Genomic DNA, 27,370 nt, shown 5'->3' on the forward strand with positions numbered 1-27,370 from the left:
CCCCGGCGGCGGGGGCGGGGGCGGGCGGAGGAAGGGGGCGGGCCCCAGAAGTTGTTCGGCGCTAGGCCGGCGGGCGGGAGGGCGAGCGGGGCAGCGGGCCGGCGGGCGGACCGGGCCGGGGCTGGAGAAGTTTGCGCGGCGGCTCGAGAGCGCAGGGTGCTGGCCCCGCCGGCCGCTGCGCGCCCGCTGCCATGGCTTTCCGCAGGAGGACGAAAAGTTACCCGCTCTTCAGCCAGGAGTTCGTCATCCACAACCATGCGGACATCGGCTTCTGCTTGGTGCTCTGCGTCCTCATCGGGCTTATGTTCGAGGTGAGCGAGACTGGGGAGGGGGTGCCCCCTCTCGTGCGTCGCCCGGCGTAGCCCTGCAGGTCCTGCGGGTCCTCGTCCGAGCCAGGGCGCCTGGCTGCCATGTACGCTCTCTGCACCCCGGCTTTGTGCACTCTGCGCCCCCTTGGCCTCCTGGTCATCCCGGACGCCACCCCTCAGCTCTGCGGCCGCGCCAGCCTTGCCCTGCTCTGCCGCCCCCTTGAGCACCCACACTATCCTGCAGCGCTCTCTGCAGCCCTGGATCCTAAGCCTGGCCTCGAACCAACCGCAGCGCTGCCACCCTGGCCCAACCAGTGGGGTTTCCTTTCTGGTGTCCGGGAGCCAAGCCCGGAGACTCCCAGACCCGCGGTCATTGCACAATTCCCCCTCCCAAGCGGTGGCTGCCAGCTCCTCTGGGCTTTTCCAGCGGGAGGGACCCTGACTCTTTTCCACGTCCCACCTGGTTTTCCAGGTCTCATGCATCCTCACCTCTGGAAGGTGCTCAGGGTGTTCACGTGTGGCCCTGACCCTGTCCCAGCAGTGCCCTTCTGCCATCCTCCCCCCCCTTTTTTTTTGCCCTTGCCGAAACGGCCAGGTTTCATATACCCTTTATTACCCTGAGGACTGTCCCTTTAGATCCATCTGTGGTGGAGCCAGAGCTTCTCCCCTGTTACAGGGGCAAGGAGAGGGACAGGGATATTCTCTGCTTTTAGGGGAAAGATGATTCTCTCAGAGCCGTGGGGGACAGGGGGTGGAGAGGATGGGGTCCGACCACGGACAGCAGTGCCGTGGTGTAGGCCTCACCAAGCAGAGTTTTAGTAAGCCTGCTGGGGGTCAGAATCCAAGGGAATGACTGAGTGCTCGGGAGAGGGAGAAAAACGTGATATCCAAAGTGGGAAGAACTGGAAGAAAGTGAGTATAGGGCTTACTCTGGTATATCTTGTCTCAAGAGTGAGATTATGTGAGTGACACTCCCCTCACTCTCACTCACTCTCCTTTGAGGCGTGCCTGGTCCTCCCTGCTGGGTAGTGTTGCTTATCTGCATTCTCAGGGATGGGTTAGGAAGCTGTAACCATTTATAAACGGCCTTGGAGATGGAGGATTCCTAGTGTGGCTAATTTCTCCTTCAGTGTCCCTCTCTCTCTGGGTTCCTTGTGTCCCCTCTGTGGATGACAAGGGTTCTATTTGAGCCTGAAGCGGCCCTCAGGCTGGGGACATTTTCGTGGTGGTGAGTCAGGGTTGGATGTGTGAATGCGTCCTTGGCTGGCCTTCGGGGTCTGTAGGAAATAAACCTGGGACCAGGATTGGGGTCTGCACTCCTGCTTTTGCTAGGGCTCCTGCCCTTCAGTCCCTCCCTCCTTCCTTCCCCCACCCCCACAGCTCTCATGGCATATTCACCCTGACTTTGTCAAGCCAGGGCCGTCCCTGGGTCCCCGTCTCTGCCCTGTCACTAGTCCGGACTGAAAAATTGACTGCAGCCTCAGTTTCCCCTTGGCTAAAGAGGTTAGTAAAACCTGTCTTCCTCACAAGGTTATTGGAAGGTTCAACTGAGATCATGTAAGCAGTAAGAGCCAGAACGGATTCCACAAATGTGAAAACGCGTCGCTTGTTGCCGAAGCCCCGTTACTACTGATCACAGTACTAGCTTTAATGAAATAAGAATTTTGTTTTGTGCAGCCCATACCCTCAGTATCTATTTGCTGTCCTCCGTTCTAAGAGGCCTCCCAATGCCGTGTCACCAGTCTTGGAGGGTGTGGTTGGACAGACACACGTGACAGCCGTAGACCTCATAGGCACACTCTCTTCAGCCGGCGGGTCTCTTGCATAGCCTTGTGTCTCTCTGCTGCGTTCCGGGCAGTTGCTAAGGCTCGTGGCTCTGTGGGTTTTATCGTTGCTTCAAAGAGCTGCTTAGGGTTTGAGCTCTGTACCTCCTTCCCTCTCCTGCCTTCAGCCTTGTGGAAAGTCCTTTGCATGAAACCTGGGACTTTGTGGGAGTTGAAAAGTGCTAGGAGCCCTTACTCCCACTCCCTGACAGAAGGGGAAGGTCCAGGATGGAGGAAAATAACAAAAATGCCTTCCCCGGTTCCCCGTCTTGGGATTGGCTGGGGGAATGTGGAAAGGGCCCTGGCCGAAATGCCCTGCAGACTGACTCCCTCTTCCCGCCACCCTCTATCTGCAGAAGCTTAGACCTGCAACGGTTGGGCTTACAGGGCAGGGCACCTTTTCTAGAAGGGGCCTCGGAGGTACATTGTGGGATTGTCGGTGTATGCTGGTATGTGAGAGAGAGGGCCATGCCCAAACCTCCCTTCTGAAGGACACGTGTTCTGCTGTGTTCGGCACATAGGTCCTTTTTGTCTATGCCTGACAACTGACTCTGAGGAGGTAGGAGAGAGAGTCAGGTTTTTGGAGCTCTGCTCTCCCTACCAAAAGAGCAGAAATAACTCGGTTGGTCCTAGGGACCTCAGAGAGACACATGTGGGCATCTTCACATTTGGGGTAAAGCCGGGGGTGGCTCCTCATAAGCCAGCACAGGACTTACTGGATACATCTACTTAAGGGTCTTCTGGGTTCTCCCCTGGAGATGTGGTGTATATGTAGGGATGCATGTGGGAGGGGGGGCAGTCCAGCCCTTAACAAGCTTTTTCCTAGAAGTGAGAATAGAAGGAGGTGGCAAGGGAAGGGGGACACAGGGAGAGAGGACGTCAGGCTCTTGGGTTTCTAATTTGGGCAGGGCTAGAGTTCCTTCATTCAGAAGCTGAGTCAGGAAAACCCATTTAGGATTCTTGCCACAAAGAGTGACTCTCCTGGCCACTCCTCCCTCGGGGTCCCCCGCCCAGCCCCTGCCTATGAGCTGGACCCCTCTGCCCCCACCCCAGGCCACCGCAGCCCTGGCATCCTGACTGGTCTCCATCTCACCTGTGCCTTACCCTTCCCCAACTCACCCTCAGCTCGCCAGCATTTCGGGGGACCTTAATCCCCCCCCTCCGGGGACCCTAGGACTTCAGTTCTATCCTCTGGGAGAGGCTGACTCCAAATTTCCTCCCTGGGGATCACTGCCTTTGGGGAACACACATGAAAGTGCCCCTCCCTCCTCCTTCTGGTTTAGTTTTGGGTCATCCTAAAATTCCGTCTCCCATTTCCAAGGCAGAGGGCAGGTTCTTTGCCCTGCACCCAGGTTTTCTTTCCATTCCGCAAGGCTGTTTGGAATAGAGCTGTTCTGTGTAGCCACAAGCACTTGGCTAAAAAATGTCAGGAATGTGGAGCTTTATTTTTTTCCCCCTCCTTCCCTTCCAGCTTTCTCTTTCTTAACTCTGCTTTCGGGGGAGTTGGTGCAAGTGGGAGTTTTCTACCCAGCGGCTTGGGTCTTCAGTCCTGGCTGCGGTGGAGTCGGCCTGACCGTCCTTCGGGGTGTGGGCCACCAGCTGGGGGGTGTGTGCGTGCGTCAGACCTGAAAGCAGCCTTCCCCTCCCCTTTCCCTTTGCTTTCCAGTGGCTTGTTCAGTGCCACGTTTCAAACTGAAACAGGCAGGGGAAGAGGAAAACTCTCTCATTAGTGAATGGAGAATGAGAAAAAGGCGGCGGGGGCGAAGGGGGGGGGGAGCATCGAACAGAGAGGAAGCAATTATACATTACCTCTAAAATGTCATTTTGAAACAGAAACTTTTTTGTTGGTTTTAAAGCTCATTTGCAGGCTCTGCTGGTTCTGTGGCAAGGAAATGTTTCTAAAATTCTAGGCCTGTCATTTGTAGGTTCAGTTCCCAGTTTGGTCTGCGATGACTTAAGGGTTCAGGACCCAGAGACCTTTTCCAATGGTGGCTGGGTTTGCTTCTTTTGGAAGTAGCTGTGGTAGGGCTACCTTCTTCCCTGTTCCTGACACCGTGATTGACTTGCCGGGATGATGTGTCTTCGGTGTATACAATGGGAGTCCTGTTAGTACAGGGGCGCCGTGGCATCTGTTTACATCCTCCCAGACATACAGATCGGCATTATAACCCGAAGCCAGGCTGCCGCTCCTGTCTATTAGCATTGTGAGACAGTTCTGCTTCTATTGTGTTTCTGTGAAGGAGAAGTTCGTCAATGGCGCAGACCTGCATTTGTGCACACTGGTTATTTCTTTGACTACCTTCTAATGCGTGTTTGAAGATGTTTCTCCGCCAGCTTTTACAGCTTTTTTTACAGCTTTGACTTTATGCATCATCCTCTCTAGGCTCTGACATCATCCTTCAGTGGTGTTTTGGAGAAATTAGCCCAGGGAAACTGAGAAGGGTGACTTACTCTCTTGGGTGCCCTTGTTCTGTGGTTGGATTTCTACACACATCGCTCAGTGATCAGAGCAACAGAGCAGAAACTGGGAGCTGGTCAAGCCTCCTGGTCAAGCCTCAAGTGTTAAGCCTCGCCTGTGAGACATAATGGCCCATCAGCTATCCCTGTGTCTTCCCTTGGCCAAAATGTGATATCCAGAAAGGTGGCGTTGATCCCTTAGTGAGTTTTTGACCCTTACTTCAGGATGAAGACTGAGACCTGTAAATATACCTGGCACTGTGCCCAGCCCATGAGCGCTTGATCGATGGTCTCAACGACCACGCTGATCGCTGCTGTTCTTGGCTTCATTGCTGGGTCTTGCCTGCACACCTTCCACCACCACACTGGCTCGTGGGGCACCGGGGTTGCGTTTCATTTTAGATGTGACGTGCGTTGCCATGAGACTTGGCCCCCACGTTTTCCATTCCTGGCCATTTTGCTCACCAAAGGGGATTTTTGCTCGACACTGGGTCCCTCTTTTCCCCAGGGCGCCCGGGGGACAGCTGCTCTTGCGAGAACATCTGTTTTCTCTCTGACATCCTGCTCTTTAGAACCAGGGCTGTGGGTCTCTGGGCGGCCCCTGTCAGCTGTGTGGAGGGGTCAGAACCATGAGGAGACCACCACGCACGCTAAGTAGGTGCCACTTTTCTCTCGCTCGCTCCGTTGTCTGAGCCCTCGGTTGCCGGTTGGTTTCTCGGGGGCACTGTCCGGACCAGTCACAACAGAGCTCCTCAGTCCTGACTGTTTGTAGAGTACATGTGTTGCTATGGTGAAAACTTCACTCTGGCAGGCATGAGCTCCCTTTTGATCTGCTTGGTCGTGGGCAGGGGCCCCAGAAATCACTCTGTGGCAGAGCTGATGGACCTCCCATTCCCACCCTGGTAAATGACGAAGCCAGAGGCTTGATAAGACCGGATTAGAGTTCCCAAACGACAGAAGTGCTTTCTAATCAGTGAGAGCGCTCTGAGCAGGCTTTGGTGGGAAACTGCCCCGATGCTATCTCTTCACCTTTTCATCCCGGGCTGCGTATCTGGTATCCATTGGTACCTCATGGTTAAAGAAAGGGGTGGGGGAAAAAAGGAAAAGAAAACGGTAAAACTACTACCATGGCTCCTGATGCAGCCCTTCTTATTTCACAAGCCGGCCTTTAGCTTTTACCCAGTCTGTTGCTCTGCCTTGATTTACCTCCGCTGTCTCAAGTGTCCCGCGGTAGAGGAGAACCCAACCCAACCTCATCACAGCTGGTTGGCGTTGCGAGTTCACTGCGTGGTTTAAAGAGCTTTGCAGGCAGCTCTTCTGGCCAGTGTGGGTTCCCACAGCGTTCCTTGCTTTTCAGCCGAGGAAGTGGAGCCCAATTGTGGGGGTGGGGGGTGATCTGAGGCCCCCGAAGCCCTCTGGTGCGTTTGCGGGAGCCCAGGGTTAGGTGAGGCGCTGCTCCGTGGCTCTCCGCCCCAGCCACGTTGCCTCTTGACGGCTTCCCTCATTTGTCTTGAGGGGTTGGCAACACTTTCCATCTGTGAAATGCTTTCCTAGCCTCCCCCTGTAATCTGGATGGTTTATGGGGGTTGTCATACCCATCCAGAGCCTGGCTTCCAGAGGAGAGACTTGGCCAAGGACCATTCCCTCCGAGTTAGAGTCGGAGCCAAAATAAGAATTCAGCAACGTCTGGCTCCCATTTAGAGCTCAGCCCTAACGCTTCCATGAACAGGGGAGTCTATGGAATGTAGCCACAGGCTGCTTTATTTTTCTTTGTCTGAGTGGAATCTGTTTATTACCCAGAAGTAATGTCTGCAGGTCATTGTTCCACTTGGAGGCTTTTCTGCCTGGGACAGTCACGGAAATTCGCATCTCCCCGAGAGGGACCACAGAGAAGGACCCTCACGTGTGGACCACATGTGAGCATAGGCGAACGGGCAGGGGCTTCACCTACCGTGAAAGTTACTGCCTGTCGTTCGCGGACATCTGGGTAAGCGGAGCTACCTCTGGCTGTTCTGTTTTCCCTGCCCTTATCCTCAAGTTGATATTGTGGCCATAGCTCAAGGGCATATCTTTGCTTCGCATTTCACCAGCTGAAGGGCTAGGGGGAAACCTAGAAGCCACCTACTATGTTTATAGAAAAGGAAAATAAGCCTCCCAGAGGTTGGGAGATTTGTCCGGGACAGTGAGAGGGAATTTTTGGCAAATGTGGGGCTTGAACCTACATCTTCTGACTCAAGTCTAGGGAATTTTCTACACGTCTGCCTGCTGGAATTCTCGATGCTACCTTTGAATGCAGGGGTATGTGAGGAAGCATTGCAATTGATATATCTTTCTTAAGTGTGCTACGTTCGTTAATTTGGCAGCTGCTTATTGAATTCCTGCCGTAGGCCTGTGTTGAGCTCTGAGAATGCAGATGAATAAGGTGGGGTCCTTGTCCTCAGAGAGGTCACGTGATGCGTGCTAGCTTGAAGCTGGTAAACTCTTTGTGGAGGGGAATCAGGTCTTGAACTTGATGTAAGTGGCAGGTGCAGCTTACAAACAGACTCTTGGGCCTCAACCACAAACCACCGCTGTTGGTGGAAGGGGGTGGTTTATTGAGACCCAACACCCTGAGTGTGGGGTTGTCAGTCGTTGGAGGACAAGAGCGGTGGTCATTTAGAAACTTGTGAGGAACAGCTGGTACTCTTGTACTTTATAGCTTTGACCAAAGGCTGGGCATATGTGTGTGCGTGCACACGTGCATGCCCGTGTACAGATGTGATTTCTAGTACTAGGTGGTCTTTATTTATTTTTTTAAGATTTATTTACTTGAGAGAGAGAGAGCGAGAGCACGAGCAAGTGTGTGAGTTGAGGCAGAGGGAGAGGGAGAATCTCAAGCAGACTCTCTGCTGAGCGTGGAACTTAATCCCAGGACCCTGAGATCTTGACCTGAGCCTAAATCGAGTCAGATGCTTAACCGACTGAGCCAACCAGGCACCCCTAGGAGGTCTTTATTAATTGAGGTTAAGAGAACTCTTCCAAGAGCGCCTGGGTGGCTCAGTCGTTAAGTGTCTGCCTTCGGCTCAGGTCACGCTCCGCGGGAAGCCTGCTTCTCCCTCTCCCACTCCCCCTGCTTATGTTCCCTCTCTCGCTGTGTCTCTCTCTGTCAAATAAATAAATAAAATTAGGGCGCCTGGGTGGCTCAGTTGGTTAAGCGACTGCCTTCGGCTCGGGTCATGATCCTGGAGTCCCGGGATCGAGTCCCGCATCGGGCTCCCTGCTCGGCAGGGAGTCTGCTTCTCCCTCTGACCCTCCCCCCTCTCATGCTCTCTGTCTCTCACTCTCTCTCTCTCAAATAAATAAATAAAATCTTAAAAAAAAAAATAAATAAAAAAATAAATAAATAAATAAAATTAAAAAAATAAAAAGAACTCTTCCATATGATTTCTTGAGATTTTTACCATCAAACTCCAGCATGATCTGAAATGTTCTTTTTGGGTTAATGGAGGTGATGGTCATACCTGGGGTAAGAAGGACATAATACTCTGAGCCTCAGTTGCCCTGTCTTTGAAGTAGGGTGAGGATTTCTTCATAAAGCTCCTGAAGTTTGCAAAAGCAGAGTATTTTTTTTTTACTTTATTTATTCATTTTATTATTTTTTTTAGTAGGCCCTATGCCCAACATGGAGCTCGAACTCATGACTTGGAGATCAAGAGTCTCATGCTCTACTGGCTGAGCCAGCCAGGTGCCTCAGGGCAGAGTATTATTAATCAGTTTGTTCCTTCATTTTTATTATGAAGGTATAGATACTCTCTTCTTACAGAGAGTTTTAAAAAGAGACTTTTTAGTGTCCCACCCCAATAGGAAGATTTCTGTGACTTTTGGGGAGGCTGAAGGGCGTGGCTACTTCAAGACAAAAAATAGAGATGTGATTGCCGCTCCCCGCCATCCCCCCCCCCCCATCCCTGCCCCGTTTGCTTTGAAGAATGCACAGGATCATACTGGTTAGTCAGCAAGTGTTTACAGTCTGGTCTGTGTGCCTGGTACAGTGTGGGATCTGCCAAAAGATAGCGTTGAGAGTTGGTAAGAATGTGGCTTAAGGCTTAGAGGTATCAGGGATGTATTACAGGCTCCTTTCCTGAATGTGCAGAGCAGTCTGGGGGCTCCTGACCTGAAGGAGCAATCCTGGGGTAAGCAGGCCTCCCCTCCAGCAATTCCTGGAGTCCTGCAGGAAATCACCAGGCTTGCTTCACAATGCCTGGTTTCCTGCTGAGAATTGCTTGGAACTTGGAGCAGAATTGAACTTTTCAGACCCAACACTTCTTGAGTTTAGAGCGTATGTAGTTTGTAGTCTGACTTTGCACTGGATCAACTTTTGACCTCTTGGGCAAGGAATCACTTGTTCATATGGATTTTGTGACTGTTGCCCGGAAGGTAGAAAGGAATGATTGTTAGTTGGGTTTTTTTTTTTTTTTTGGTTGCAGTTTGCCCTCTGGTTTGGCATGAAGTGTGAACACATGCTCCTCTTCCAGATTCCTCGAGGCTTGAGTCCTGACCCGGGCATGGAAGCGCGTGGTGGCGAGGGTCGGGGATTAAGACCTGGTGGCCTGGATTCTCCCTGGGGCTCTGCCGTTAAATAGCTACGTGGCCCATGCAAGCCCCTCGGCTCTCTGGGCCCCACTTGCTTGCTGTTGTGTATCTCAGTCATGCCATTTCCACGTGGTTACACAGAACAGAGCTGGGGAATGTGTATACGACTTAGATTGCCAGTCAGAATAGGGTGGGTAGGGAAGGAGGCACCTTCCCCCCAACCACATAGGTTTAAGATTAGTCAGACTAAAGTTGTGCCTCCATTGGGTTAAGCCGTCTCTACTTCTAATCTTGTTTTCATTTCTTATTTGAGTTGAAAATCAGGTTCTAGCCTAAATTTGGGTTTGACGTGGAACCCGTGTTGGGGAAGGAGAAAATCCTCCTATTAGAAAGGAATCATCTGGGGTTGGGGGAGAGGGTAGGCTTTGTTTGTGACTTTCAAGCCAAAGGCCCTGTGGCCTCTCCGAGGCTGCCCAGGGGGCTGGGGAAGAGCAAGAAGAGGGGCCCATGTCTTCTGCCCTGCCCTGTGGGTTTTACCATTCTGGTCCTCTTGAGTGTCCTCTGGGGCCCTGGGCTCGAGCAGATCTTCATACTCAGTGATGTGCTTGTCACATACACATGGACATTCATCGGTGGCTTATTTATTTATTTTTCTCAGATCAGTAGAGTGAACCTAGTGTCTGGAACCTGACCTGTGATCTGCCACTCTCATCCCCAAGCCCCCAGCAGTGCTCTCAAGGCTTTGCCCGGCCAACTACAGCCACTCCTTCTGCGAGCCCCCCCTTCATGTGGAAGCCTCTTCCACCACTCTGACCAAAGAGCAGGCTTTCTTCCTCAAACTTAGGATAGTGAATTAAAACCAGCGCAGGGTGGAGAAGAGGTTGTGAGAGAGGCCGCAGGACTTCTTGACCTTCTTCTAGTGCCTAGCTTCAAGTGTGAGTTACCCATGCTGTCTCTCGTTGGAAGCATCTGTGTTTGGCTCACCAAAAGTAGTCCACACTTGTGGACGCACTTGTGTCCACATCCGGCAGGCCACCAGCCACGTGCGGCTGTTCCGACTCACCAACATGGAAGGAAATAAAAAGTTCAGTTCCTCGGTCACACTGGCCACAGTTCACATCTCAGTAGTGCAGATAGAGATAGAGTGTTTCCATCACCGCAGAGAGTTCTGGTGGACCACACCGGGGCACACGTTGCTTTCCGAGGGCTTGTTTCTGTTTGTTTTTGTAGTAGTAAGCAGTATCTTGTGGTGTGGTTCTTTGGGGGAACCGTTAGAGGCCCCGAATCACCGTGGCTAAGGTCAGGGTTCTACCTCTGGTTCTATTCTGGTTTGCCATGTCCTTGCCGTGTCCTCTGGGTAAGTGGTTTCACCTCTCTGTGCTGTAGTTTACTCGTCAGTAAAAATATGCCACAGAGTTGTTGGGAGGATTAGGAGCATCAATATAAAATATGTCAGAAGTGTTGATATAAATACAGCGCTTGGAAGAAGGCCTGGCACAGCCTAAGTGCCCAATGCCTGCTCCCTGTTGTTCTTACTACACTTGAGCACTTGGACAGCCTTGGGGTGACACCTTGACTCTGCAGATACCCCCTTTGCGGCTGCCTTCTCTGTTTGGAACGTAGCTGAGAAGCAGCATGGTATGGGGGAGTGCAGGGAGGGGCGTTCCGGGGCAGCCCAGGATGGCCCCAAACTGATGCCCTGACGCCACCCCTAGGCTAGCCGCTCGGGGTCTGACCCCTGCTCACAGCCCGCCCACACTTACTTCTCACACGGTTCTGTGAAGCTTGGTTATCTGGTTCCCAAGATTACAGAAGGAAGAATGAGTTAAAATGGAGAAGTGGCTGGGGTAGCTGACAGCTGGAAGGACTATCCATTACTAAACACTTAAGAGAAATGAAGAAATGAAAAAACAAAAAACCGGGGTGGCTGGGTGGTTCAGTTGGTTAAGCATCTGCCTTCAGCTCAGGGTCCTGGGATCAAGCCCCGCATCGGGCTCCCTGCTCTGCGGGAAGCCTGCTTCTCCCTCTCCCTCTGCCTCTGCTTGTGTTCCCTCTCTCTCTGTCAAATAAATAAATAAAATCTTACCAAAAAAAAGAAAAAGAAAAAAAAAACCATACATACTTGGTGTCACTTAGTATATGCACAACTTCTGTAGATTTCGAGGTTAACATGATAGACTCGCACAGTACAGGGCTTGATCATAATGATTATCTGCAGAGAAAGTAAAAGGTATACAGTATGCTCACAAACATTCTTATTTTTTTAATTTTCATTTATTTTTTTTAAGATTTATTTATTTATTTATTTATTTGAGAGAGAGAGCACAAGCAGGGAGGAGGGGCAGAGGGAGAGGGAGAAGCAGACTCCCTATGAGCAGGGAGCCCGATGGGGGGCTCGATCACAGGACCCTGGGATCATGACCTGAGCTGAAGGCAGAGGCTTAACCAACTGAGCCACCCAGGCGCCCCTCTCACAAACATTTTTAGAAACACTTCTGTCCACAAGGATTAATGTTAAAGTTTCAATACCTAAATCTTTAGCAATAGGGAAAATTTGGATATCCAGAATGATTCAACCCCAGAAATTTCTGGCAAGCCGTGGTTTTTTTTATAGCCCTGAAATAAAAGTCAAAGTTGGTCTGTTGTAAATGTACGTTCTTACCCAAGAAATGTGGAAGAAACTTTTTTGACATTCTTCTTATCTAGCCTGGGAAATACCTTCATTCAACGTTATTTAGCCACCTGCCATTCAATTTTCTTTTTCTTATTTTAATCATTCAGTAAGTACACTTATTCTGTGCAAGATTCTGAAATCTGAAGTGGAAGCCTGCTAACATATTTGCTGACATGCCTTGCTCTCCTGTGGTCACTTTTGGAGCTTCGAAACAAAGAAAATGAGATGCTTCTCGGTCACTGTTCCTTGAGTTTCATGGGTCCAGATGCTCCGCCGGGCTGACAGCCGTGGCCTTGTCAGGTTGTCACTGGCCACGTCCCACACCTTTAGCCTGCAGCTGTAGCCGGGAGTAACTTGACCAGTGTTGCTGGCTTCTCAGTCCCACCAGGTGGGCTGTTGCTCACATGGCTCAATGGATGTGAATCTGGACTGAGCTGATTCTGATTTCTGGCCTCTTTTTTCTGCAGATGTTGATTAAAGAGTGCTTTTTTTTGTGAGGCACTGTTTTAGATGCTGGGAACACAGGGGAAGGCCAGGTTGCCCAATTACAGGGAACAACCTGACCATGTCATAAGGGAGCCAGGTAAGAGGAAACGAGTACAGTCTCTTGGTGATGAGTCCTACAGTTGAGCTGCCATATTGGTCTTCTGTGTCTGGTGCGCAGTAGCGTTCACTAAGTAGTGGTCTGCTGGAGGGGGTGCTTGCCCAGAATAGGGGTAAGCGGATGGTGGACCAGGCCAGGGAGAGAAGAGGATGTGAGAGGACACCAGGCAAGGGGATCAGCTCGTCCTTGTGTGTGAATGCACTGCTGAGACTGGCATGCAGCATTAGTGCACTCAGCAGGCTGGTGTCCTAGGATGCTCCGGATGAGATTGCAAATGAAGGGTCTGGTCAAGAGGCTGTGGCACTGATCCTTGTGAGCACTGCCCCCCGCCCCAAAATTTCAGTCTCCACTCCAACCAGGAGGCGGGACCAGGACCCCCCTTCCCCCAACATCTGAATTCTCTGATGTCCACTGAGAGCTGCTGGAATGGCAAGGCCTCTTCTCTCCCAGTTCTCTTGCCCCAGGCTCTCTCTATGACACAGGCAAGCAGCCCAGGCAAGGATAGCTAAAGCTAGGAGAGAGGGACAGCCTTTCCTTAGACCTCATTGTAACCCTGAGGCGTGCATTGATGTGTTGTTGCCCTTGAACAGGAATATCATTGTTTTACTGTCTTGTGTTGCCTTTGCATTATCACTGACATGTCCTTTGAACTTATTTAAAATGTCTTTTTTGCATCTAATAATGGTTTCTAATTTTTTTTTAAAGTAGAGAGGGCCTCAGCTAATGGAACATCTTTTTTTTCTCTGCCTTTTATTACTTTTTTAGCTAAATAGGCCACAAAGAGCCTTGCAGTCGAGTACTGTGGCCTTACTTAAGGAAGCTGGTTCTGTTCCAGTGTTCAGGGGGAGGTGGAGGGAAGAGGACATTTTTTTTGTAGAGGCTTTTCTAGGGAGAGGTGAGGTGGGGACGGACATGTAGAGTTCATTGGTGGACAGAGGAAGGTAGGCATGGCCCGAATGGAGCATTTCATTTGCCAAGTTATCGAGCACTCAGTGTGTACTAGAGTCTATACCCATATCGTGTTGGGGAGTACCTGACAGGGGTGTCAGTGAAGAATTCTTAGAAGTGATCTGTCCTGTGCCTTCCATCTCTAAAATTTTGCAGACCCCTAGAAACAGATGCAATGAGACTTGCCCTTGTCTGATTTCTAGCACCTTGTTTGAACCCCTAGGGGTCTTCTTACCAAGGCCTGTTGGTGATTGTCAACAATTTTATTAATCACCCCCTACCCCCATGAGAGGTTTATGTTGTCTCCAGAAGAGAGAGAGAAAACAAGGGCATGTGTCGGGACAGAAACCCACAGTGGTCATTTCTCCGTTGCCTTGTCCCCCACATCGAAGTCCCAGCGGTTTTACCCCCTGATTTGCTCCCAAGCCCCTTCTCACACTTAACTGTTCTTGGGCCTTAGCTCAGAGCCCTGAATGGTTTCGTGGGGCCTAGCTTGGACCTCAGCCTCTTGTCTCCTCTCTGGTGCCTTTCCACAGAGCTACCACTGATGGTCCTCAGACACAGAGCTGACCCTGGGGCTCCCTTACCTCAGATCCTTCCATGGTGCCACCTAAAGTCCAGGCTGCTTAGCATGGCGTTCTAGGCTCCCCTGAACTTTGACTGGCCTTTGTCCTGGACCTCCTCTACTCACTCAGGCCCTGCCTCTGCCCTGCAATGCGCCCCCCCCCCCCCAAATCATCGACCTGTGTTCCAGAACATCCTCTCTCTCTGTGCCTGCCTGCCTTTGTTCATGCTCCCACCCACCCCTGGGGCTTCTCTTTTCCTCTGTCATGTCTATCCTCCTGCTCCTTGAACGCCTGCCTCCCATATCACACAGGCACCACCTGCTCCAAACGTTGTCCCCGGCCCCTCTTCCCTAGCAACGATCACTCCTCCTTGCTGCCTGCCTCTGTATTTCTCTTGTTTATTCATGCAGCCAGACTCAGACCGAGCATTTGCTCTCTGCCAAGCACTGTTCTTGGAGCTAGGATAAAAGATGAAAAGGCGAAGATTCTGCCATCATGGAGCCGAGAGTCCTTAGGGAGGCGGCAGTGTCCCTGCTGCTCATGTGTGTAGGAGGTGCACTGAGAGAGTCAGGGAGGGGAGCAGAATTCTCCAGGGAGGATTAGGGACAGTTTGCTTGAAAATGGAGAAGAAGTTTGAGTTGGGCCCTGGGGCCTAAAGGGCATTGGCCAGGCAGAGAGTGGACGTGTGTAAAGGAGAGAGAGGTGCGGGGTTGGGGGGGGGTTATGTGGCAAATGGCTCCGTGTTACCAAAGTGGGGTGGGGGTGGGGGTTGCGGAAGGAAGTGATGGAAGATGAGTCTGGACTGGCAGGCAGGGTTCGGCCCATGGTGGCCCTTGTTCAAAAGTTTGGATTTGCTCCTCGGCTCAGGTAATAGGGAGCCATTGAAGTTTCCGGAGCACAGGAGTGACTCCATCACATTGTGCTTGGAGGGTCACAGGTAGTAGGGCTGAAGCTTGCTCCTTGTACTTGCTGTGAGTTCCCTGAAAGGAAGGGGTTGCTTTACACTTTTGCAGTATCCCCAGCGCCTCTGTGCCTAACGTGTGTAGTTGGTGTGAATTGATTGAGGATGGTCTAGTGCACACACGGGGTAGTGTGTATTTTGAGTTGCCTTTCTCCTGCCGTGGTCATTTGCACCTTTTTTTTTTTTTTTAAACCTTTCCTTTTTTTTTTTTTTTTAAAGATTTTATTTATTTATTTGAGACAGAGAGAATGAGAGAGAGAGAGCACATGAGAGGGGGGAGGGTCAGAGGGAGAAGCAGGCTCCCTGCCGAGCAGGGACCCCGATGTGGGACTCGATCCAGGGACTCCAGGATCATGACCTGAGCCGAAAGCAGTCGCTTAACCAACTGAGCCACCCAGGCGCCCCATTTGCAGCTTTTCTATCCATGCTGTCTCTTCAGGGTTCTTGGGTACCCAGTTAAGAGATGCTTGTGAGCATATTAGGAGTGCCTGCTACTTTAGCATGTGCATGCAGGTAGGGAACCTCTAATTCTAGCTATTGAACCTTTTTTTTTTTTTTTTTAAAGATTTTATTTATTTATTTGAGACAGAGAGAATGAGAGAGAGAGCACATGAGAGGGGGGAGGGTCAGAGGGAGAAGCAGACTCCCTGCTGAGCAGGGAGCCCGATGTGGGACCCCACCATGTATTTTTTTTTTTTTTTTTTTGAGAGAGAGAGAATGAGAGAGAGCAAGCACATGAGAGGGAAGAGGGTCAGAGGGAGAAGCAGACTCCCTGCCGAGCAGGGAGCCCGATGCGGGACTCGATCCAGGGACTCCAGGATCATGACCTGAGCCGAAGGCAGTCGCTTAACCAACTGAGCCACCCAGGCGCCCCTGAACCTTTTTTTTTTGAATAGGCAATATCTGGCAGTACAGTCATGTTGTTCAAAAACATAAGAGAAAGAATACATTGAAGGTATCCGTCCCTGGCCTTTCTTATCCAGCTCCCCTCCCCTGCCCCCCCGGTACCACTTTCATTAATTTTTGTGTATCCTTGGGCCTATTTATGCACATACAAACAGCTCTAAATTATATGATAGATTTTGCACATGTAGGTAGTGTACATATAGACGTATACAATATGCATGCATATATATATACATATATACATATGTACGTGTATATGTGTATATTCCTATCCCCTTTCTTGTGCAAAACAAAGCGTATTATCTACACTGTTCTGCACCCTGCCTTCTTTGGTTAACAAAACATCCTAGAGCTCTTTCCATGTAGTACACTGAGAATCTCCTCATGGCGGTCTAAGGTTGCCTAGGCTTGTGTTGTACAGGTTCGCTGTAATTCATTTCACCAGTCCCCTTTTGATGGATACTTGGGTTGTTTCCAGTCGTTTCCAGTCGGTTGTTTCCAATCTCTTTGCTTATAAACAGCGCTGCAGTGAATATCTTGGTACATAGGTCATTTCGTGCCTACACAGCCATATATCTTGTAGCATGTTTACAGGAAGTAGGGTGATTGGGTCCAAGCATTAGTGCATTTGCATTTTTGATAGAAATTGACAAGTTGTCCTTGTCCTTGTTAAATACCATGCCGAAACCCAGGAATCAGCCACAGACTCTTTGCCATGTATCACTGACAATGTAATACCAGTGTCTGCATTGATCTTGTTCAGTATATTCTCAGCGACTAGCATAATGCACGGCCCGTCATAGGAGTCAAATACTTGTTGGATTTCTAAAATTACATTGATTGGCATGTTTGGGTAATGGGGGTTCTTCCTTATTGATTATCTTTCAGCTTTTCTATGATGTTTCTCTCCTGTCTGGCCCTTATACGAGTATTTTTCTCAGGACACTCTCCTGCTTTTCCTTGGCCACTGTTCCTCATTCCCGAGGCCACAGCCCACTTTTTCTGGAATGCCCTCCTTGGCCCCCTTGGGCGGGGTCCTTGCTTCTGCCTCAGCAGTCAGTTCCCTGGGCTCCCCTGTCACAGCTGTCATCACCCTGCCTCTGTGATGTGTGGCCTTGTCGCTCTCCAGGCCTTGGCCATGCGATTCGCTAGGGGAGGAGAGAGTCCTGCTCACCATGGTGTCTCCGGGACCCAGCACAGTACTTGGCTTTCTGGTGGTTCTCCTATAATATTCTTGCAGTAAATCCGTGGTGAAGTGGAATTCACCAACTGGATAACCAGTTTTCAAAGGACTTCTATGTATTTAATTGAGGTATAATTTATATATCATAAAATTCACCCTTTAACATGTACAGTTCAGCAGTTTTTAGTATATTCACCATGTTTTGCAACTATCACCGTTATTTAATTCCAGAACATTTCCATCCTCCCCCAAAGAAACCAGTCAGCAGTCATTTCCCGTCGCTCCCCCACCCCCAACCACTAATCTGCTTTCTGTGTTTGGATTTGCCTCTTCTGGACGCTTCATGTAAATGGAATCATGTAACATGTGGCCTTTTGTGATGGGCTTCTTTCGCTTCGCATAATGTCAAGGTTCATCCACATTGAAGCTTGTGTCACTCCTTTTTATGACTAATATTCCACTGTATGCAAATACCACCTTCCGTTTATTCCCTCATCAGTTGATGGGCATTTGGGTCGTGTCCACCATATTCCATGAATGCTGCTGTGAACATTCATGTATAAGTTTTTGTGCGGACATAATATTTTCAGTTCTCTTGAGCCTATCTCTAGGGGTAGAATTGCTGGGTCACCACAGAATTTTAATACAGGAAAGGAGCCAGGATTGAAATTATAATTTGAGCAGTTTGTCTTTTGGATCTGAGAGTTGTATCTGTCTCAAGGGCCAGCATTGCAAATATTGTTCCTTCTCATCCAGGCTTGTCACAGCAGTGCTGGCTATTGAGAGTTATATTTAATAGACTCTGGCTCAATAATCATCTGTGATTCTGAGGCAAATATTGTCAGAGTTTACACAACACAACTTCCTGAGTTCTTACCATGTGCATGGTGCTAACTCTATGGAGATGCCGAAGCACACAGGACACAGCTCTTGCCCTAAAGTCATCATTCATTTGAAATGACCCAAATATCCATCTGTATTGAACCGATTCAGTAAATTACGGTATGGTCGTACAGCGGAATCCTCTATAGCTGTTTAAAAGAGGATGAGGTCAGTCCTTAGGTAATGACATGGACTGATGTGTGAGGGAAAAAATAGGTTAGAGATTAGTATGTACAGGGTGAGCCCGTTTTAATAAAAAACTTACATTTATATATACACAGTCAAAATCTGGAAAGATCACAGAAGGCTGTCCACATTTCTTATGTCTCTAGGAGGTAGGTTATGGAAGACTTTAGCTTTCCAATGTTACATGTTTCCCCTTAAAAATGTTTTTACACTGGGTGTATAGAGCTTCTCAAACTTAATTAAACTCCTTAAGTCAATGGATAGAATTTGCCCAATTCTATTTTGGAAAAAGAGCTTGAGATAAGAATTATATGGGAAAACACTAGATATCAGTGTGGGATCTGATACTACACATCAGCATATGACTAAAGATGAATAAGTTTGTAAAAGGCGAAAGATTTATGCGTTTTGAAGAGAAACCAGAGTATAAAGATGAATAAGTTTGTAAATAAATAGTCTTATAAGCGGTATAGCCAGGGATGAGAGGGCACTGAGTGAGACTCTGGCAGCCAGGGGAGCTTCATGAAAGAAGCTTTGCTTGGGCCTTACAGGGTGGTGACATTTATATAGCACTTCACAGTTTATGGGGCCAAAGAATAAATGCATACCAAGTGCTGTAATAAGTAAGCACTTTGCCTGTCTTCTCTTATTCAGTCTGCACTCACCCTGTGGGGTAGATACCATGATTACTCCCATTTTACAGATGAGAAAACTGAGGTTTAGAAAGGCTAAGTAACCGGACCAGGCCCCCATCGGTCATAATGTCAGAATCAAAATTCAGAGCTTGTTTGTCTGACTTCAGAGCACGTGTCCTGTACTCCATTTTAAAGGGAAGGAGACCTAGAAAATTCGAATTATTTGCCTAAGATCACCCAGCTAGGAAACTGGGGAGCCAGGATCTGAACTGAGAAAATTCCTCTGAAATCTCTGAAGATGGTCATGGGAGGCTGGGAGGTTCTGGGTCAGAGAGGTGTGTGAAACTCTGCATATCATGCCCTCTTTGGAGATTTACATATCGCATAAACTTACTAAAGTAGCGTCCTACATTTCTGACCTACCTGACCATCTCTCTCAAGTAGTATTTAGTAACATCCCACATATCTTACTTTGTGAAACGCCACCCTCCGATCCTGTCAGGAGGCACGAGGGAAGGCAGGTTTGTGAACAGCTTTCTCTCTCACCTTTAATAAATAGGAACGCCAGCTCTAAGGTCAAGGTTGGAAGTGTATGAGGATGAGTGTATTTGTTGGAATTAGTGAGAGTGGAATTCCCTGGAAGGATTTGAGGCCTCATCTCCACCCCCCTACACAAAATTTATCTACCCTTCCTGCTTTAGAACACCTGGCAGAACCTACCGAGTGTCATATTTGCCATCTCTTTGTGACTTTTTGTCTCAGGAAATCAGGATCCACTGTTGATAACAGTTACCTCATTAAACCGTCCCCTGTACTTCTTAATAAATTTTACTATGTTAACCATTTTTTATTATGTTAATCACCATACATTACATCATTAGTCTTTGATGTAGTGTTCCATGATTCATTGTTTGCGTATAACACCCAGTGCTCCATGCAGAACGTGCCCTCCTTAATACCCATCACCAGGCTAACCCATCCCCCCATCCCCCTCCCCTCCAGAACCCCCAGTTTGTTTCTCAGAGTCCATAGTCTCTCATGTATGTTAACCATTTTTTCAGTGTACAGTTCAGTAGTGTTAAGTACATTCACACTGTTGTGCAGACAATCTCCATTACGCCTTTTAATTCATTCTACAACTATTTATTGAGCAACTGCTCCTCGAAGGTGCCTGGGATATGGAGATGGTTAAGACACACTTTCTGTTCAGTCTGATGAGGAAGATGGATAAAAAAAACCCAGTGGGTTCAGTTCAGTATGGCCAGAGTCGTGAGGTGCTCCTTATGAGATTAGATCCTTGGGGGGCTTCTGCGCTTTGGGGTGGGACCGCATTACCCCCCAGTGCTTCAGAGCACCTTCTCTTCTGGCTTCTTGGTGGCTCCTTGCTGATTGTTTCTTGCCCCATGGCTCCCTGGAGTCGTTTGCCACCTCTGCTTTCCAGAGCCTGGGGAGAAGTTGGGAGACTGTGCTTCTCTGAGGGCCAAGCTCTGTAGTTGAGCCCATGTGGCCTGGGGCAGGGGGGCAGGGTGGGAGAAGAGTGCTGTTGCCAAAACCAGAATGGCACCAAACCCCAAATCAACGGTTTGCCCAAATATAGTATCCTAGACCTCTTCCACCCAGCGTGTGTAAACTAATGTGCTGTCCTTCAGCTTGCAAGCTCAGCATCCTCCAGGAAGGACTTACGTGATGAATCCCAAATGCTGTTAGTCCGCTTTACTTTTAAAAACTGACCATGGTGACGTGGCTGAAATCCCAGACTAGGGGCATGTCAGAAACGAAACAGATTGGCTCCGGGTCGCGTTTGGTTTGGTGCATTTCCATGGAGACCTTGTGGAAGTAAAGGACAGTGGTAGCGTTCTCATACAGTCCATAGAGCTCCTTATAGAGAAGAAGGTTCGTGATGACGATTAACTCACAGGCTCTCCTTCCCCTGAAAAATAGACTGCGGTTTGAGGCTCAGTTGCCTTAGCCATCTGGATATGTACCCTGATTCCCCATTGCACGGTGCCAGATTGTACTGGGCTCATAAATACCGTGAAGTGTGCACAGGTTGGGAATGCAGCCTTTGAATTCAGATTGCCTCTTCTTTACCAGCTCCCTCACTTCACTAGATAACTTGATTAAGTTACTTAACTATGCCCCAGTTTTTTTGTCAGTAAAATGGGAATGAAGATAATTGTGCCTACCTCATGAAGTTTTCGGAAGCATCCACTAAGCTAATAATGCACGTATAGCACTCTTACATAGCGAATACCGCGTAAGGACTACACCGATGTTAGTTACTCACGAATATTAATTAATTAATTAATTCCATGACAGTTGCCACTGTCCCTAGGCAGCCATTTTCCTGTGCCTCTCATTTTCTTATTCCATATTAGTTGTGTATAGTCTGTGTATTCTGGGGCATTCCACACCGGATAGACCTTTCACACTCTAACATTGCTGCCTCAGCCACCAAGACTGTTAAGAAGCTTGTGGGTTGAGGAGCACCTCGGTGGCTCAGTCGTTAAGTGTCTGCCTTCGGCTCAGGTCATGATCCCGGGGTCCTGGGATCGAGCCCCGCATCGGGCTCCCTGCTTGGCGGGAAGCCTGCTTCTCCCTCCCCGACTCCCCCTGCTTGTGTTCCCTCTCTCTCGCTGTGTCTCTCTCTGTCAAATAAATAAACAAAATCTTTAAAAAAAAAAGAAGCTTGTGGGTTGAGTCTGTCTGAGGGCTTCTCCTTGATGGGCTCTGAGCCTGAGCCCGCAGCCCATGGTTCTCCCTATGAATACCTTTCCTTTCCAGAATCTCCTCCCCTTTTTCCTTTCTCAAAGATCATACAGCTTCAGTACTGCTGTCTTCCTTTCCTACTTGGAAGAAAACTTTGAGGTTAAATAAGTGGAAATCACCCGCTTAAAATATTTTACATTGAAGCATGACCGGTCATAGCATCTTTTTAGACAATAGGGAGTCTGTGTTTTACAAATTACTTCTGTTGAAGGACTTTTTTGGTGTTTGACTACTACCTTTATAAACAGATTTCCTCATGCTCTTCCACATAGCACATTTGATTTCATTTCTATTCTGTTCTTATGCCCAGACACTATGGTTTTTGCGATTGTAATAAAAATACACAGACCAAATTCTGATTTTTTTCTACTCGATATTATATCCAAATATTTTGAGATGTTAGCATTTTTAAAAGATGAGGTTGTTCCTTAATGCCTACCAGTAAGGAATTGGTTAAATTTCAAATGGTGACATACATTGATATGCAGTGTCACTGAACGATGTCCAAAACATATGGCTGTGTTTAAAAAAAAAAAAACAAAAACAGATTACAGAATGCCATATTGTTGTGGGACTTTTTCTGTAAACTTTGGATTTGTTTTATTTTTATAAAAAGTTACCTATAAGGATAATCATTAAATATAATCAGTGGTTTTCTCTGTGTAGTAGAGTTAAAAGTACATTTTTTCTCTGTACATTTCAATAAAATGTATATTATTTTGATGATTAGAAAAGGCACATGAAAGCTGTTTTCATTTTGGAAATAGAAGGATGGAAAGGAGAGATCAGTGACAACTGTTGCTTGGAGAACAGGAAAGGTGAATGGAGAGAATGGAGGAGAGAGGCTGGAGCATGGGATAGGAGCTGGTGTGGGCGGGGGGAGGGAGAGGAGGAGGGGGATGCTGTGAAGATTAGCCCTTGCCCTTGATCTTAGAGATGTCATTCCCACCTACTATAAATAAAAGCTTTGCTTTTCAGAGGCCTTTTGGAGAATGGCTCAGAGGGTGAAATAGGGATATTTTAAACCATTCAGAGGAGGCTGTACAAAAGCATCAAGAAAAACGCCAAGTCAAGATTGACTAGAAGTGGAAATGAAACTTCTCAGCTCCAGATATGAACTGGAAAAGTCACATGACCAAAATGGGCTGTGTTGAAAATTTGAGCTTTTTAAAAACAGCAATTGGAAATGGAAAATTTAAACCCCAGCACGGTAGTCCATTGTTGCCCAATTGTGGGGCCGTGGAGATGGACCACCCAGGCCACTTTTGGGTGAGACCTGTTCACTTCGATCTACAAAGCCGCCCCCCTCCCCACCCGCTCCCCACCCATCCAAGGGCATAGTAAACAGGTGCTGGAGGCAGAGCAGGACAGCATGGTCCAGGAGGTTCTGTGGAGTTATAGGACTCCACTGCCTTGAAGGACCTCTGTCCTGACAGCGTCCTGCTCAGTGCTGATAGTCTAGGACTGGTGGCTCTATTTCCTTGCCCGAGATACACATTTACCTGCCATCTGGTGGAGGGTGGAGCTGTGAGTGGTGGTTGCCTTTCAACACCTATTTGTTAACCCCGATTTATATGTAGAGGGAGGGGTAGGGGAAGGGGCTTCCGGTGGCTTCCCATCCAGAAGATACACAGAAAATGATAAGTGATAAAACCATGATAAGAAGTCAGAAGAAAAATGACTAATCGTTGCTTCTTGAATACTGTGATGGGCCAGGCCTAGTGCTAGACTTGACTTTCTTATCCGGCTAATCCCCTCAACAGTTTTCCTTGATAGATTCTGTTATTTCTGTCCACACCAAACAAGCAAAACAACTCCATCTCAGAGTTCATGAGGGCAGACTTGGGATTTTAATACAAGTCTTTCTGAATTCAAAGCCCAGGCTCATAACCATTGTGCGCCCCTCCCTCTGAGCAAGGAGGTACAGAAAGCAGGTGCTTCAGATGGGAAGGAAGGAAGCGGCATGGGCGCTCGTGGGAGAAAGGGGGAGAAGGAGGCTTCCAGGGGAGGGGAGGTGAGAACTGGCCCTCAAAGGAAAGTCAAAGCAGAGACATAAATGGATGACAGAACAGAGCGCTGGTATTTCAGGCAAGAAAAAGCGTTCCAAGAATTGAAGAAAGCAGCTAATAGGTGTAATGCTAACCAAAAGTTCCTGGGCCATATAGACTTGGGGAAATGCTAGGCTAAACAGGTTGGTTTACTGCAGGACTTGTTAGAGCCTTTAATATAGTAGTAATGAATACTGTATATCTGCACCAAAAATATTTGTTGACTTTGGAGAGTATTTCATGGAATAATCATTCTAGAATATCCTTTGGGACACCCAGGGCAGTTGGGGAAGTTGTGATAATCAAAGGAGGAGAGGGAAGGAGGTTCAGGAATGTCAGATTAAAGAGGTGTTATCCTGTAAGCAGTGGGGAGCTGTGAAGGGGGTGTTTGTTGTTTATATTATGTGTAGCCTGGCTGTTCTGTCTCAGATGGTAGGAGGGGCTGGAGGGGGTTGAGTACTGAGGCAGACCATCCAGTTAGAAGTCTCTTCTATAGGCTGGTATGAGATGAGGGTGTGAGGCTTTTTAGTAGCAGTGCAGGCGGAAATAATGGATTTAATAAAATAATAAAGTAGAAAGCCACCAGGTGGCTGGCTGTAAGGGATGATGGGCAGCCTAGGAGGACATGGGCAAGTATAAGTATGTTTCCTGGGCACCAGCTTTCGGAATAAAGGTTTGGGGGCGCCTGCGTGGCTCAGTTGGTTAAGCGACTACCTTCGGCTCAGGTCATGATCCTGGAGTCCCGGGATCGAGTCCTGCATCGGGCTCCCTGCTCAGCAGGGAGTCTGCTTCTCCCTCTGACCCTCCTCCCTCTCATGCTCTCTGTCTCTCATTCTCTCTGTCTCAAATAAATAAATAAAATCTTTAAAAAAAAAAAAAAGATGCAAGGTTTGGTTTGGGGTGTGCCAAATGGAAGTTGGTGCTGCACTATTTTGGTAAGGATGCAGGACGATCCTCCGGGAGAAAGATCTGAGTGGGGAAAAGTAGATTTGAGAGTCAGTGGAATAGAAGCAAACACTGAGCAGGGATTTCCAGGGGAGCAAGAAGGGCTGGGCTTGAACCCCTGCATCCGGAGGTGCATCCCCGTTGTGGAAGTGTGTGGAAAAAATCCACGGAGGCAGAGGAACTTCTGCGAACACCCTTTAAAAAATAAGAGCCCTGAGGCCTAGCGAGGGGCCTGGGAGTAGCCTGAGGCCCCACATCTGGTTTGTGGCTGAGCCTCCCCAGAATGGGTCTCCTGCCTCCTCCCAGCCCTTTTTCTCTTTTGTTCTTCAGTTTTGCCGACTTCCTCTTCTTGGTAATATATATAGCCATCTGGGGTTAGACACGTGCAGGTGCGCCAGGAGGGCTGCAGGTGGCCTTCCTAACAGGTGTGGCCACGAATGCCCACCAGGACTTTAGCCTGTCTGTTCTTGTCCCCCGAGAGCTCTGCACGGCAGCAGAGAGGCCCACGTGGCCTAGTGGTCTCGTTTGGTGGGCTGTGTCCTCTGAATCCTGCTCCGCTCTCCCCATGCCGGGCTGTGCATAAGGGAGCCCCAAGTGTCTGTCTTTCAGGCTGGAGACCAGGATGGCTGCCCGGGACCGCTGGCTCTCTGTGCCCTCCACTGCGCCTGGCCTCCGTCTGGGGCCGACCGTGGCCCGGAGTCTGCTTGTCAGCACGTGGCTTGGGTTTCCGTGTTAACGGTCCCAAATTGGGATCGCAGAGGATTGAGTGTCCGCGCTGTCTGATCACGCTGAGCCTTCTCCGACAGGCAGCTGCGACCCTTTCAAAGGGCTGTGTGTAAATTGCTTTGGGAGATGTTGGTGGGGGAGGGTGGGGACCGAGAGGGGGACAAAGAAGTCAGTTTTTAAAAGAAGAAGAATAAAGGAACCTAACAGCCTGGGGACATTTGGGTGGGGCGTGGCGTCCTGGGTACATTGAAATCTGTTTCTTCTCACCTTCCTATTTTTCCACTTCCATAGCCTCCCCTTTGGCTGGTGCCTTACTGACCCCTGCAGACCCCCTCTGTGTGGATACAGCCTCTGCCTCCCCCCCCCTCCCTCATTACTCATTCCTTTAATCTGACCCATCTCCAAGTCGCCAGCTGGCAAAGACTCAGCAGATTCCAAACCCCAGCTGGTGCCAGAGTGTTGACATGGGCGGCGGGCGGGGAAGCTTGGCAGACAGCTTGCCCCCAGGCTACTCAGCTGTAGGAAAAGGTAGAAAGACATCCCAGAACTGAGTGGCCCGTTTGTTTGCAGACTCACCCTCCTCCCTCATTCACCTTCCCCCCCTCATGCCCACCCTTACTCCAGTTCTTGCTCTATCCTGAACAAATAGAAGGGAAAAGAATCTCTCTGTGTCGGAGGAGGTAGCGGGCTAGGGCTCCCTGGCTTACCCCTTCTGTCTCAGAACCCCTAGGGGGTACACTGAGCACATAAGGCAAAGAACCTTTCACTTTCTGACCGGAGCGGGGGTCAGATATTATTTAAATGACATGATTTGTCACTAGAAAGTCACTCCCCATTCACAGGGGCTGTGATTTTCCACACTCAATCCTCAAGGCTGTGTGGTCGAGTGTGTGTGATGCCAGGCCTGGGATTTGCTCAGGCAGCCTGAGGTCAGGAGGGTCCTCGAGGGCCTTTGTTCTCCTCTGTCCTCAGTAAAGGCCCCCCGAGACCCTCAGACAGGTGGTCACTGAGCCCCAGTGAGGGTGGTCTCGATCGGAGTTGGTGAGAAGTCCGTTCCAGGGCATCGTGCACAACTAAAGCTAGTGGTCAGCACTGTCGGGCCTTCGGCACTTGGCTGGCCTGGAGAGAGGGGCTGGTTACCCGAGGAGTGGTCCCAGCATGTATGTCTGGGAGAGGATTTTGCTGATTTGAAGTGCCCTGTTGCCAGTGGTTTTATCGATGAGGTTCATTATTACCATGTGCTGTTAGTAATAAGTCTTTTATTTGAGGAGCATAACTGCCTCAGTCTGGGTCCCACCAGAAACAGATGGGTGATTAAAGAAAGGTTATTGAAGGCGCTGTTAACAAGGGTGTAGAGAGGATCAGGGGAAACAGGTAAGGGATGGTAAAACTGCCCAGGGTTTGCAGAAGTGGGGAGATAGCCCTAAGCCTGAAGGGCCTAGGAATGCAGTGGATACAGAACTTCTTAAGATGTAAGGAGGAAAGAGAATATGAGGGGAGGTCATGCCAGGAGCTGTGGCTGAAGGAGAGGGGCTGGACCTTTGATCTGGATCGGGTGGCTGCCCCATCTGCCCCGCAGGGAGGGAGCCAGGTAATGAGCACCCTCCTCGTGCCCTGTGATCTCCTGCGGATTCATCTGAAGCCAGTTGTCCTGGAAGCCCATTGATGCGCTCCAAAAAGTCATCTGCTCTCTGCTCTGCGGCTCAGGGCAGGATGGAGAATGGACCTGGACGGGCAAGTGGAGAATTGCCCAGCCCAGTAGCACTTACACACCCTCTGTTTCCTATTGAATCCTGCCTCATTTACACCCACAGGCAATCGGAAAAGGTGGCAAAGCAAGACTGATGCCCCTGAAATACTGCAAACTCTGACAACAGGCTTTCTGGACAGATGTTTCCTGATTGCAATAAGCCAATTAGCGTAACACGTCTACTTTCAGCTACTTATTGCCCTGGTCTCTCGTGAGACCAGGATTGCCCTTGCTTCTTAAAAGTCGCAGTACATCAAATGCCTCCACTTCCATCTTTTGCGGCTAGCTCAGATAATACTCTTAAACTCATTTCCTTCTCTTACCCCAGTGCTTTGCACGCTCTGCCCTCAGGGACCAAGAGGAGTTTCCAGTGTAGCATTAATGGGATTCTAATCGCCGTGTCCAGTTACCACTAGTCTTTGAATATCGG

At 49.2% G+C, this 27,370-nt stretch overlaps 1 protein-coding gene across 1 annotated transcript in view; it reads left to right on the plus strand.

The window, feature by feature from the left end:
* The first annotated feature begins 92 nt into the window (after window positions 1-92).
* TRAM2 (translocation associated membrane protein 2) overlaps window positions 93-27,370 on the plus strand; it is a 78,648-nt gene continuing 51,370 nt past the window's right edge. The window contains exon 1 of the mRNA XM_021692035.1: window positions 93-311. Coding sequence (XP_021547710.1) covers window positions 192-311 — 120 coding nt within the window. The 5' untranslated portion in view covers window positions 93-191. The remainder of the gene's footprint in view (window positions 312-27,370) is intronic.

The sequence above is a fragment of the Neomonachus schauinslandi genome, chromosome 8, assembly GCF_002201575.2.
Source record: "Neomonachus schauinslandi chromosome 8, ASM220157v2, whole genome shotgun sequence".
In the NCBI taxonomy this organism is placed as follows: Eukaryota; Metazoa; Chordata; class Mammalia; order Carnivora; family Phocidae; genus Neomonachus; species Neomonachus schauinslandi.